We start from the raw sequence: 14,094 nt of genomic DNA on the forward strand, positions 1-14,094 counted from the left end.
GTACATCAAGAAACATTTATTGCAGAATTTTTCAGCTTGTTGAAATAAAAACTAATAAATAGGCATGTTTCTATTAAAAACATTCTTGGTTGAAAAGGAATATAAGATGTTTAAGGACTAAATAGGAATTCTTACATATGCTTTGTTTCCCAGAGGAGCAATGAAAGTTTATTAAAACCAACATTTGAGAAGCATTATAATTTGTATGTGTATGAAACACCAATTCTAATTTACTATCAGTACTCTTGAGAGATGTTGCAAATCCATTTCGTCTTGAGTTGGAAAGCTGGAGTGATTTTAGCAGTTTATTAAATCTAAAAGTAGTTGTTTAACATGGTTTTCCAGATTCTGTGTATTTTGATCGTAGGAATTTTATCTGTTCACCTTTTAATTCCACCTGGCACTTGGCATTGTGCTACATATGGTAGACACACTCAATAGGAGTCAGAATGTGGAAGGCAAAATACTTCCGTGAACCTGATGCGCTCAACAATGATTCTACTTACACGATGGACACGTTCAATAAAAATCAAGATGTGGAAGGCAAAATATGTCTGCTCATCTGTCATCAGTAGTTGACTTTGGTCCAAGTCATCCCAGGGATTGAAAGGCTAAAGCTTATGGTTTATGCTTTAATTTGATTCTTGAATTTTCTCTCTAAGAGTGATCAGTCCTAAATATATATATTTACTGCACCCAATATTTATGCTCCGCTGGCTGAATATCATTTGAATGGGTTCCTTCACAATAGATCCTGCCAAACAGTGGCTTCAGTAGAATATGCACTGAATATTTTTCCCCAACTTCCTTTCCTCTTATTATAAAGTTAAGCTTTCATCATAAATATATGCTTGATATGAAAAATTGGCAAATACAGAAATGTTGAAGAAAAAAATATACCTTACCCAGAGTCCGCCCTAAATTCTTGAGTCCCAAATTATTTTGTTCAAAATATCTAGAGATTGCCAGGTTGTCTTCTGGCCTTTAGTGTTGCAGAAATGCTATTGTTGATAACAGAACTTTGTTCTTTTGCAGAGGTTATTTGTGTGTGTGTGTGTGTGTGTGTGCTATGCCTTATGCTTGTAGGATTATACCTGTGAGCAAATGAATATAGGTGACCATCCTTTGGCATATCCAGCAGGAATGCATTCTCTTTTCCTCTCCATATCTCTGTTTATGACAGGGATGTACATGCCATCTGACTGAAAGGGTAAATTTCCATGGGGCTCTGCAGCCTCCCCCGCCTGCTCTTTATTCCTCTTTCCCCTGTTCCTACTTTACCTTCCCCTCCCTATTCTTCAGCTTCCCCTCCCTTCTCTGCATTGTTCTTCCCACTCCTCCTTTCTCTTTTCTCACCTCCTCTATTCTTCTTCTCTTCTACCTACCTTCCCCTCACCTTCTCTTTCTTTTCTTCTCTTCTCTTATTCTCCCACTTCCTTTCTCCTTTATCCTTGCCCTCCTTCCCCTGATTGGAAATCCTGAACAGAGTGGGTTTAAACCAGAACTGGAGGAAAAGAGGTGTAGAAAGAATAACTCTTTAGAGATGATTTTCTCTACAGAACATACAATGGATTGGAGATCCCAGTAGGGTATAGAAATTGATGGAGTTGAAGCCCTTGAGGGAGTGATCCAAGAAGATAGGAGGCTGTTTTCAGAGAGTGGGATGCTTAAGTTGATGATAGCAAGGTCTAGAACATAAGGCAATGAAAGGGAGGCTGAGGTAGGGTGAAGGATATGGTTATTGGAGAAGAAGAGGTGAAAAATATGACTCCTGGATACTGGAATGATCTTCTACATAGAATATATGAAATCACCGATGTGTGTGTGTGTGAGAGAGAGACAGACAGAGACACAGAGAGACAGAGAGAGACAGAGAGACAGAAAGAATAAAATCTTCAAAGAATAAGTAGCCCAGAGGTCAGCAGACAATTGGGAAAGAAACGATGTTGAATATTTAATATCACACTGGGAGCTGAAAGGTTTTAGAAAGAAAAGAGGAAGGGAGAGAGAAAAATCTGGGAAGGCACAAGGAGCAAAGAAGACAACTCTGTCACCCGCAGGCCTTGCTATAAGAGACAATGAGGTTTTGATTAGGATAAGAAAGTGAAAGAAAAGTTGACAAGTGAAGTTTAGGATAGGAGAGGATTTACTGAAGACTGATCATGTATTCCAGAGGTCAGATGCAAGAGTTTGTGAATTAGATTTGGAGTAGAACTACATGGGGATGACCCTGGTAGATGAGGGATAACCTTGGAGCCTTGGGCTTCCTAAGAGATTGTCAGAAACAGGAATATAGAATGTCATAAGATTAATTGAGATAGACCTTAAGACACATTACGGGATTTTGGTGGGCTAGACAGCAAGGAAGGTCTCACCAGGAGAGCTTAGAGCACAGATGCTGTTTGGGGACCTGCAGAGGCAGGAGCAGTCCGAGTGCCCTCTTGGAGGCTCTCTGATGTAGTACTGAGACTAATGAGTTAGAATCAGCAGTACTAGAAAAATGCATGTTTCTCTGGACACCCCGTGGTGGGTGCTTCTGCTGATGGGGTTGAGGCTGACCAAGGCACAGGGGCATTTCCAGGATCAAGGGTTTAGTAAATAGCCCCTGGCTGCTCTCTCATGGTGGTTGTGAAGCTGATAGATAAAGGAATCATGTCACCATTGTATCAGCTCACTTCTCAGACCAGGGAAATGTGATCCTAGGTCACATGCTCTACGTCCGAACAGGGTTGGAGCACACACAGACCCCATGAGCTGATAGAGGGGAGCGATGTTTCCCTAGGAAATTAGCAAAGGAAAAGCGAATGGATGCCGGGCACAGGAAATTAAGAATTATGTACAGCTACTGGTATCAAAGACCCAAGTAACAATGTCCTAAACCAATTAAGAGTTTATTTTTCTCTCATCTAAAAGAAGAAGAGAAGCAGGTAATCCTAAACTGGTGTGATAGCTCCATTGTCATTAGAGACCCAGGCTTCTTTAATTTTTTTGCTCTACCATCTTAGGGCATGATAGTTATCCTAGAAGAGTATCCTGTACTTTTACTGTAATATGCTGGGGTACTATCCCTCATGTCCATATTTCAGGACAAAGAAGGAGGAGGAAAAGGCAAAAAGCACTCTCTCAATTGAAAGAGTCTCCATTAAAAAGCTTTTCCAGACAACTTCAGCTCACATCTCATTGTCTGTCATTGGTGCGATGGAGGTGGGCAGTTGTTACCTTCTAGCTGTGTGTATTCTATGCTGAATAAAACTGGGAAGAATGTTACTGGGTAGACAACTAGCCATCTTTGTCACAGCAGCAAAAACACACAAATAAAACAATCTTAGTGCATAAGGCAAGATTAGCATCATGAACTAGGATTTGCAATAAGTGTCTTGGAAGAAAGGGGTGAAAAAGCTAACAGGACCAGAGTTATGGTCAGAGAGTTGGATACTGAAATTTAAGACTGCAGAGGCTGGGACCATTAAAAGGCCCAGGATATGCCCATAGGCCCATGAGATCTGAGAATGGAGTTAATTGTGAACCTGAATCCCTGTCCTGGAAAAGATTCCTTCCTTTTGTTGGACCGTAGCTTGGAAAATCACAGCAAAGGCCCAGCTGAGGGTTGCAGAGACCTCCCATTGTCAGCCACCTCCAATCTACAGGTGTCATCATCCATCTAGGACTGGACTCCTTAGATTAGCTTAAGTTTCCCACCTATGGGTAGGTGACCGAGCACAGTCATTTTGCTTGGGCAGAGCATCTGATGAAACACCTGCTTTTAATCGTCCCACACAAGCTCAAAACATAATGGCGCATTATTTACTATTTGCCATTTTAAGAAAAGGTATGTTCTTGCTTGTGTAGGCATTATTAAACTTACAGTTTTTGTCTTTATTTAGTAAAATGTGACCTAGTTATTTTCATTTTATATAGTACGGACATGTCCTCATCTCCACCAGCCCAAACATGGCCGCATCAGCTGTTCCATGGGGGAAATGTCCTACAAGACAGTGTGTTTGGTTACCTGTGATGAAGGGTACACACTAGAAGGAAGTGCTAAGCTTACCTGTCAAGCAAACGCCCAGTGGGATGGCCTAGAACCCCAGTGTGTGGGTAAGTCGTTGATGGCATGGTGCCCTTGGTGATTTATTTCTCTTGCTCTCAGATTTCTCCTCTTTTCTGTGAAGACCTAGAACTAAAATTGAAAAACAAACTGCGGGTTCTAGAGGGGAAGGAGGTGGGAGGATGGGTTAGCCTGGTGATGGGTATTAAAGAGGGCACGTTCTGCACGGAGCACTGGGTGTTATGCACAAACAATGGATCATGGAACACTACATCTAAAACTAATGATGTAATGTATGGTGATTAACAAAACAATAAAAAATTTTTAAAAAAAAGTTGATTTCTAATGAATATAATAACTATATCTCCATATATACAGATGCACAGAGACACAGGTACATAAATGAATACATTGTTTTATTCCTCTTTATTCTGTAAAAAGACTTCTATGCCAGAATCCCATTTTCCAAGTCACTGAAGTTTATAGCTCTAAATGGTGATTTTTTTTTTAACTGGGGCCAATTTGGGTGGATTTTTAAAAAAGCAAATGCTGTGTGATCCCTTGCTTTGCTTAAATACCAGTTACTTTCACCTTGTTGATGAAAGGACAAGATTATGAAGTGACCCTTAGGATAGACCGTAACATTCTATTTTACTGGAAGATTTTTTGCCTTCTCCCTCATGAAGAGTTGTGACATCTCACTCCTGAAATTGGGTCCAGAATGAATAAATTCAGGAGCTTTTCCAGTTTGTTGCTCCTTATATGCTGTAGATACAAATAACAATGGTAATAATAATGATGATGAGAGGGTAACTGCCATTTAGTGAATCCTTATTAAGGATACCTAGGAGCATGGCAGGTGTATAATTAAATTGATGTAGAAGTGTTGGGGTTCAGAGCCGATGGCCAAGAAAGAATTCTTAAGATGTCTTCAATGCTACAAGGTGGTTTTATTAAAGCACAGGGACAGGACCCGTGGGCAGAAAGTGCTGCATTGGGGTTGTGACGGGTGACTGATTATATACTTTGAAGTTGGGAGGGGGTTAGGGACAGCACAAGTCTCCCAGGTATTTTGGAAACAAGGTTTCTAGGAACCTGAGAGGACTGGCTATTGTTAGGAAAGGTGATTTATTATTGTTGAGTAAAAACTCAGTCATGTGACCCTTCAGATGATTATTAGTGGGCCATATGCTTGGAGGATGATTGCTAACATATATCTTGGGGAGGGGGGGAGTAGAGATAAAGGAAGTTTCCAAAGGAATTTTTATATATTAAAGTAGACTCACAGAATCCTGGGGTTCAGGCTAAGAATTCCTTTTGCCCTTAGCAAAGTATCAACATCAAGGCAGCTGAGCTCCTAGAGGAATGTCACTCTGCCTGTTTCAAGGACTTGTCAGTAGGCAGTAAGGAAATTTAATTTTTTCTTTTGCCTTTGTTTCCCACAGCAAAATAACCAACTTCCAAAAAAAGGAAAAAGAAGAACTATATGTAGGGAATAAACTGAGATATGCCAGGACCCAAGACAGGGAAACTAGATATTATAAATATGTCTGTTCCTTCCAAATTGATTTACAGGTTTGTTCTAGTATAATCTGGTATTGGATCTGTGGTTGATAATAGAGGAAGGTATCACCAGGAAGGTGGTTGAGCTTCCAGGGTCTGGGGGGATTCATTTAACAGCCCAAGAATTGACCCTCACTGTGCAAGCTCAGAAAAACTGATATTCTCATACTGAGAAGAGATTAATCTCTCCTGGACAGGAGAATGAAATTTACTATGAAACAAAAATTCAGTTCATTAGCAATGAGATACCTACTGTTACCAATACTGTAAGACTTAGGCCAGACAAGCATGGTATTTTCCTGTAGGGGAAGCTACAGGAACACCCAAATCAAGAACACACTTAGTTTGCATAAAACCAAAGCAAAGGGAGTTCACTTCTTCAGGTATTCCACAGAATTAAATGAAATGAAGGTGAAGGATGTATCACCATAAAAAAGGTGGCTTTTATAGTGGGACAGTGAATCTCAATAAACCTCTTTAGTTGGGATGTTGTCTCCTTAGGCTAGATTTTTTTTGTAAATACAAATGTTTACATCTGAGAATCATCTCTTTCCCTGGTTCCATGACTGTCCACCTTCTCTTCTGAGGGACCCAGTCTTTCATTAACAATAGTAATACCTCTAATAAGGTTTTCCTGTTCTCAATTCTTCTTAAAATTGTTGTGCACATTTCTGTAACGATTTAAAATATATGCAAATCTCGGTGGATTTGTGTAACTATCAGAGGAAATTGCGTCTCTATTTACAGTTTATTGGGGAACAACTTAATGTCACCTTCAAATTCTGACAACCACCATAATTACTGTGAAAGTTCTGATTTTAAAAAATTGATAGAAATGAATAGAATGTGTATTGAAGAATAGACAGGTACAAAAGAGAAAAATTTTGAACGCGAAGTAAAATGAGGGAGAACTTACTGTCACCATCATAAGACAGATTGTGAACCCACAGTAATTAAAATAGAACATGAATTGTACAAGGATGCACAGAACAATGGAGCTACACATGATGAATTTGGTGCAGAAACAAACATTTGTTTACAGAAGAATACAACACTTAATAAAGGAAATTCCAGAAATCAATGGGGGAAAAGTTTGTGTAAAAATTAGTTTTGATTCCACTACATACATACAAAAAAAAAAAATCACTAAATTAAGTTAATTAATTAAATCAGGCAAATTAAGGAGTGAAATATAAGAAAAGATACGGATTTTTATGAAGGAGAACTTTTTTTTTTTTACATTTCTTTTTATTTATTTATTTATTTATTTATAGGTTTTTTTTATTCTTATGTTAATCCCCATACATTACATCATTAGTTTTAGATGAAGTGTTCCATGATTCATTGTTTGTGCACAACACCCAGTGCTCCATGCAGAATGTGCCCTCCTCAATACCCACCACCAGGCTAACCCATCCTCCCACCCCCCTCCCCTCTAGAACCCTGTTTGTTTTTCAGAATCTATCCTCTCTCATGGTTCGTCTACCCCTCAATTTCCCCCGCTTCATTCTTCCCCTCCCGCTACCTTCTTCTTCTTCTTCTTTTTTTTTTCTTAACATATATTGCATTATTTGTTTCAGAGGTACAGATCTGAGATTCAACAGTCTTGCACAATTCACAGCGCTTACCAGAGCACATACCCTCCCCAGTGTCCATCACCCAGTCACCCCATCCCTCCCACCCCACCCCCCACTCCAGCAACCCTCAGTTTGTTTCCTGTGATTAAGAATTCCTCATATCAGTGAGATCATATGATACATGTCTTTCTCTGTTTGACTTATTTCGCTCAGCATAACACCCTCCAGTTGCATCCATGTCATTGCAAGTGGCAAGATCTCATTCCTTTTGATGGCTGCATAATATTCCATTGTATATATACCACATCTTCTTTATCCATTCATCTGTCGATGGACATCTTGGCTCTTTCCACAGTTTGGCTATTGTGGACATTGCTGCTATAAACATCGGGGTGCACGTACCCCTTCGGATCCCTACTTTTGTATCTTTGGGGTAAATACCCAGTAGTTCTTTTTGCCCCTCTTTTGGAAGTAGGAAGTGATTCTAGAGCTTATCTGGAAGAATATGTACACAAAAATCATGAAAATAAGATTGAAAGCGAAGAGTGATAAAGAATAATAAAGAGAAAGTAGCTCTACGGGGTTTTAAAATATATATTAAAACTACAAAAATGAAGAGTTTGCAAGTACTGCTGTATAGATCAAGATGACCGAATAGATCCCCAAGCTTATGAGTTTCATGTATTACTAAGGAAGCATTGCAGGTCAGCTGAGAAGAAAAGATTTATTCAATTTATAATATAGAAAAATTGGCTGGCTCCTTGGGAAAAACAAATGAAACAAAATGAAATTCTTGTGTCTTTAATTCACACCAGACACCGAAGATCAATCCTTTGTAGTTTTTAAAATATAAATTAAAAAAATGAAACCATTAAAAATTAGACGAGCATATAGTTAAAATCTGTGAATGTTAACCAATTGCAGAACTTAAGTATAAAAGAGGTAGAAATAAAATCAGTAGATTAGACTGTATAAAAATTAAATAATGTTCACCCAAAATAACATAAGCAAACAATAGAAAAGAGAATATTAACAGGGAACAGAATCTCCAATGATTATCACAGCCAGAATGATAATTTTCTTAATTTGTGAAGAACCATCCCTAAATAAGGGATATTGAGTCCCACACGGTCATTACATTTGAACCACAAATTTGGCTCTGATTTTCCTCTTCATTGCAGCACAACAGAAAGTCGGGGCAGCCATTTGGCACGTATTGCGCGAAAAGAAAGAAACAACCGATTTCTCAGGAAAAATTGCTTTTGCCGGCACAGGGGTTTAAAAGAAATTTCAGGGAGGAGGCATGGTGGTGACGTGTTTTGGAGCTCAGGGAGTCTGCCACATACCTACAGGGTGACCTCAAGAATGCTGACTGTGGGTGACTTCCCCATAGTTGTGCCTCAGCACTCTTGTTTGTAAGCGGGAATGAAGACAGTACCCCTCAGTGCATAGGATTAAGTCAGTCAATACACGGAAAGCACTTGGAATCATGCCTGGCATATTACATGCTGAGTAAATGTGAGCAACTATTACATGGGAAATATAGACTAAAGATTCTAGCAGTGGTGCCAGTAGAATCATTACAAAACAAATAAATGTGCACATGGGTGGGGACACACACACACACACACATACACACACGCACAGCCTACGTTAAGTCTGAGTCTTGATTTTCCATTCTATTTGCATTCTGCCTCCTTCATCTATTCCAAAGATAACATGAAGGGGCCAGGCCCCAAATTGACACAGTGATTTGAGGGAGGGAATGAAAACTCTTCCCATAATGTGCTCATTTAAAGATGGAACCAAAAGAATTCATAAAATGGAGACAGACTGCTGAATCTGATTGCTTAATCCATGAAAGAGGGACTCTTAATTTACTATTTTAGTTCATTTATTTTTAAAGATTTTATTTATTTGAGGGAGAGAGAGAATGTGAGAGAGAGAGCATGAGGATGGGGAGGGGCAAAAGGAGAGGGAGAAGCAGACTCCCCGCTGAGCAGGAAGCCTGACGTCGGACTCGATACCGGGACTCCTGGATCATGACCTGAGCCGAAGGCAGATGCTTAACCGACTGAGCCACCCAGGCGCCCTAATTTACTATTTTATACTTCAGAGCCATAAATGTTCTGCAAACTGAAGGAAGGTGCTCCAAGCAAGTGATAAAAGTCACAGTTGGCATTAACTAAAATATCAGTTAGAAGTTTTTCAAGGTATTGGGGCGCCTGGGTGGCTCAGTTGGTTAAGCGACTGCCTTCGGCTCGGGTCATGATCCCAGGGTCCTGGGATCGAGTCCCGCATCGGGCTCCCTACTTGACAGGGGGCCTGCTTCTCCCTCTCCCTCTGCCGCTCCCACTGCTTGTGCTCTCCTGCTCTCTCTCTGCCAAATACATAAATAAAATCTTAAAAAAAAAAGTGTTTCAAGGTATTGATACACTGACAAAATAACATGAGATAACAAGAGATATATAGTTTAGCATTATTTATAATGTATCATATGTTCAGTGTCATAAACAGGTATCATTTAGTGACTTATGTCAATTTCAAGGCAGCACAATTACATTTTTCTTGAAATATGTGGTAATGCAAATAACATTCTTTCATTTCCCTACAACAGAGCGCCATTGCTCCACCTTTCAGAAGCCCAGAGGTGTCATTGCCTCCCCGCCTAGCTGTGGCAAGCAGCCCGCCAGACCTGGGACGATTTGTCAACTCAGCTGCCACCGAGGATTCATTTTATCAGGCGTCAGAGAAGAAGTGAGATGCACCACCTCTGGAAAGTGGAGTGCCAAAGTTCAGACAGCTGTGTGTAAAGGTAGTTCCCCTACGTTGGTCAGGTTGAAGACAAAATTCCTGAATAATGACATGTTGCTACAGTGTGGGGCTGTCCCCCTGCAGCTTTTGCTGCAAATCATGATAAAGTGGTAGGTGTTATCCTAATCTACTCTGTGAGGATTTCTGTTTCAAAATGATGGATTTACAAAGTCCAGTTATAATATGATCCAGTTATAATCCAATATAATATACAATTATATTATCCAGGCAATGACAGAAGAAATAAAATATAAGGATGATATTAAAGCTGGAAATCAGTTAAGTTTTCCATCAGGAGATGAAAATCTCTGAGAAATTTCTGGCCCATATAAAGCCTGTGGGACTGAGCGCCTGGGTGGCTCAGTTATTAAGCATCTGCCTTTAGCTCAGGTAATGATCCTGGAGTCTGGGGATTAAGCCCTGCATTGGGCTCCCTGCTCAGTGGGGAGTGCTTCTCCCTCTGCTCCTCCCCATCTCCCCCCAGCTCATGTTCTCTCCCCACTACCTCTCTCTTAAATAAATAAATAAATAAATAAATAAATAAATAAATATCTTTAAAAAAATAAAGCCTGTGGAACTGAATGACTTTAAAAAGAATCAAGTTATCAGCACTTTGTTTTTGTTTTTTTAGAGGGTGGGGGACAGGCAGAGGGTGAGGGAGAGAGAGAGAATCCCAAGCAGGCTTCATGCTCAGTGTGGAGCCCAACACAGGGCTCTGTCCCATAACCCTGAGATCATGACCCAAGCCGAAACCAAGAGTCAGACACTTAACCAACAGAGCCACCCAGGTGCCCCAAGAATCAAGTTATCAGCCATTTGAAACCCGCATCCCATTACTTTCACAGGAGGACATTGCCATCTTACTTGCAACCAGAATAGACTTCTATGAAAAAGGGGGTATTGAGAACAAGAAAGAGTTCGGAAAAGTAAAAGCATCAGAAGTATCTCTAAGAGAAGGATAAATAAAATGATGTTGTTGAAGAACCAAATTGAGAGTTCCCTCAGAATGGAAAAATAATAAACAACGAACTTGAATATCCCAAGTGATCAAACCAAAAAGATGGGAGTTAAGAGATAGCAATGATAGGAAAAAGCCCCAATGTCCATTTAAGAAAGAGTTCCAGAAGGAGAGAGGGAAGGGGATGGAAGAGAAGAATTTTCTTATCAATAGAAGGATGTTTCTCTGAGCTAAACTTGAAATGTGAGATCAGTTATAGCCCCTGATTATAAAGCAGGCATATTTTCACGACTGGTGAACTTTCTGAGGTCCAGAGTTTAACAAGAAAATCTTAAATCAGTTTCCAGAGAGAAAAGAGAAATTGCACAAAAAAAGCAAGAACCAGACTTACATGATACTTCTCATTTACAACTATAAATGCCAGAAGGAAATATAGCAATGTCCAAAGAATACAGAAAGAAAATAGGAACTTTAATTCCCAATCCAGTTAAGCTGTTATTCAAGTGTGAATGGAAAATCAACTACTTTTTTAGATTTTCAGAGTCAATATGCTAATGCATATTATGGGGGAAAAGTGTCCAAGTATCAGCCCCTCCAAGAAAAAGAAAATATAAATTGTATAAAGTTTTCAAGAAACAAGAAGATATGAGACACAGATTTTATCAACTCAGATGTATTCAGCTGCAAGTTACAGAAGACCTAATTTAACATAACTTAAAATAAGGGTACTTTTATGTTATATATAAGAACTTAGCTCTACAGTGACTGATGTGGATATGTTTAATGTTACCACCTCTAACTCAGTATCTGTATTGCAGAGTTTCATGCTGCAAAAAAATACCATTGGCTTCAATTTGGTGTTTTGACAGTGCGTTTTAGCACTGCTAATTAATTCCACTTGACAGCCTTGTTTTCAAGTGTAGTTCCTTCCAGCCACAGTCAACATTTATTTTTTGTTTCTTTATTTCATTAAAAAATATTTACCAAGCTTCTGGTGTATGCCAGGCACTATTTAACACAATGGGACAAGAGATATCCTGGCCTTCAACAAATGTGAATTCTGTGGGGGGGAGAAAATTCAATTTCAAAATGGTGTGTTGAGTTTTATGGTCAGGAAGGACGGAGGGCTGTGGGGGCCTGTGGAGGGAGCAGTTCCTGAGGACCTTGTGTCTAAGCTGAGAAAGGACAAGGAGGAGTTATCTAGGTAAAGAAGGGAGAGGGCATTGACTCAGGCACATAAAAGAACCTGGGCAAAGACCCAGGTGCAAGAAAGACCATGGAGTTTGCATGGAAATGAGAGCATCCAGCATGGAGAGTAAGTTCCGGTCAGGCGACCATAAGCGATGAAGCTAAGAGGTCAGCAGGTACCAGGTCAGGAAGGGCCTCATGAGCCATGCTGAAGGCAGTCACGTATTCCAAATGAATCCGGTATTGGGATGTAAAAAATGAGTCACAGAGTATTCACGTATTTTTACCTCTTTCTTAAATGACTTAGAATTATGTATCAATTGACTCATTGATTTGTGCATTTTCTGAGTCAGATGTGGAGCCTCCTCAAATCAGCTGTCCTAAGGACATAGAGGCTAAGACTCTGGAACAGCAAGACTCCGCTAATATCACCTGGCAAATCCCAACAGCTAGAGACAACTCTGGGGAAAAGGTAAGGTTTGTGCGAATATTTGTATCCTTTTCAAATGGATTCTAAATGCACTGCAAGTATGCATGATATTGAAGATTTACTAATACACTAATGATAGTACTCTCTATATAAACTGTACTTATAAATATTAATGCCTCATTAGATAGAAGAATGATCAGCCTTGAGTTTTTAACTAGAAATCTCAGATAAAAATCTCTAAAATGCAAACTCTTATTCCATGGATTTGTTGTATTATGTATCCACTAAGATTACTTGACTAGGAATTCTTTGCCCCTTACTAGGCTCTGATGATCTTTCAAGGAAAAAAAGATGTGGAAACAATCTAAATTCCTGTTTATGAACATATCTTTTAAAATATGAGCCCTAAATGATCGCATATTACAAAGGAGAGATCAGTTTTTAAGTCAGCTTTCTCTAACACAGTATTTTGCTCAGAATACAATATTTCAACATTATATATACAGTAGCTTGAGATAATTATCCATCAGATGTTGTTAGAAAAGGAATTCATTTAGGATTTAACTCCCCTTGAATTTACACTGTTAGTATTCACATACATTAAGGTCCTTTTATGGTATATTGTTTTCACAACTCCATGTAAACTTGTATAAATCGTGCCAGCCAGGATTTATCAGGGTGGGGGGCCACAACGCACACACAAAAACTGTTCTGATCGTTGTGTTGAATATACTTAGGGTAGCTTTTTAAAAAATTAACTGTAGTGATCATGCTGTATATTACATTCCCAGAATTTATTTATTTTATAAATGGAAGTTTGTACTTTGTGACCCCCTTTACCCTATTTCATCCCCCTCCCCCACCCCCACCCTCACCTCTGACAACCACCACCTGTTCTCTGTATCTAGGAGTTTGTTTCTTTGTTTTCTTAGATTCCATATTAAATAGAGCTCATATGGTATTTTTCTTTAGGTAACTAAGGACAAGGTAACTTTTAAATCTGAATTTAGAAGTGCAAATGTGACTTCTAGGGCTAAAGGGACTGTAGGTGATGTACAAGTTGAATGATTAGTCCATCGTGTATGGTTTCTACTTTCCATTAAAAGGCCCATGAAAACATGCATTGTTGTTACCTTCATCAGGATCATCAACAAGCCTCCACAGGCTCCCACAGTCCTCTGTCCTTCCTGACCATAAAACCCAATATGCCATTTTGAAATTGAATGTTCTCCCCCCAGCAGAATACAGGGACATATTTCAGAATCTAATGAGAGTTCACACTAAATGTAGCACCTGTGTGTTGAAATATTTTTTAAAAGTACAATTGAAAAGACAAATGTATTTGGCTACAAAAGTATTTTTAAATTTGTATTTTAGAAAATTCCTAAATTAAAAGACAAATAGCAGGGGCGCCTGGGTGGCTCAGTTGGTTAAGCGACTGCCTTCAGCTCAGGTCATGATCCTGGAGTCCCGGGATCGAGTCCCGCATCGGGCTCCCTGCTCGGCGGGGAGTCTG

At 39.5% G+C, this 14,094-nt stretch overlaps 1 protein-coding gene across 4 annotated transcripts in view; it reads left to right on the forward strand.

The window, feature by feature from the left end:
• SVEP1 (sushi, von Willebrand factor type A, EGF and pentraxin domain containing 1) overlaps positions 1–14,094 on the forward strand; it is a 193,148-nt gene that overhangs the window by 65,031 nt on the left and 114,023 nt on the right. For all 4 annotated transcript variants that reach the window (XM_035016093.1, XM_035016091.1, XM_035016092.1 and 1 more), the window contains 3 exons: positions 3,919–4,098; positions 9,806–10,003; positions 12,502–12,620. In XM_035016093.1, the coding sequence (XP_034871984.1) occupies positions 3,919–4,098; positions 9,806–10,003; positions 12,502–12,620 (497 nt within the window). The remainder of the gene's footprint in view (positions 1–3,918; positions 4,099–9,805; positions 10,004–12,501; positions 12,621–14,094) is intronic.

Source organism: Mirounga leonina, unplaced genomic scaffold (assembly GCF_011800145.1).
Source record: "Mirounga leonina isolate KUSES-001 unplaced genomic scaffold, KU_Mleo_1.0 Mir_170, whole genome shotgun sequence".
In the NCBI taxonomy this organism is placed as follows: domain Eukaryota; kingdom Metazoa; phylum Chordata; class Mammalia; order Carnivora; family Phocidae; genus Mirounga; species Mirounga leonina.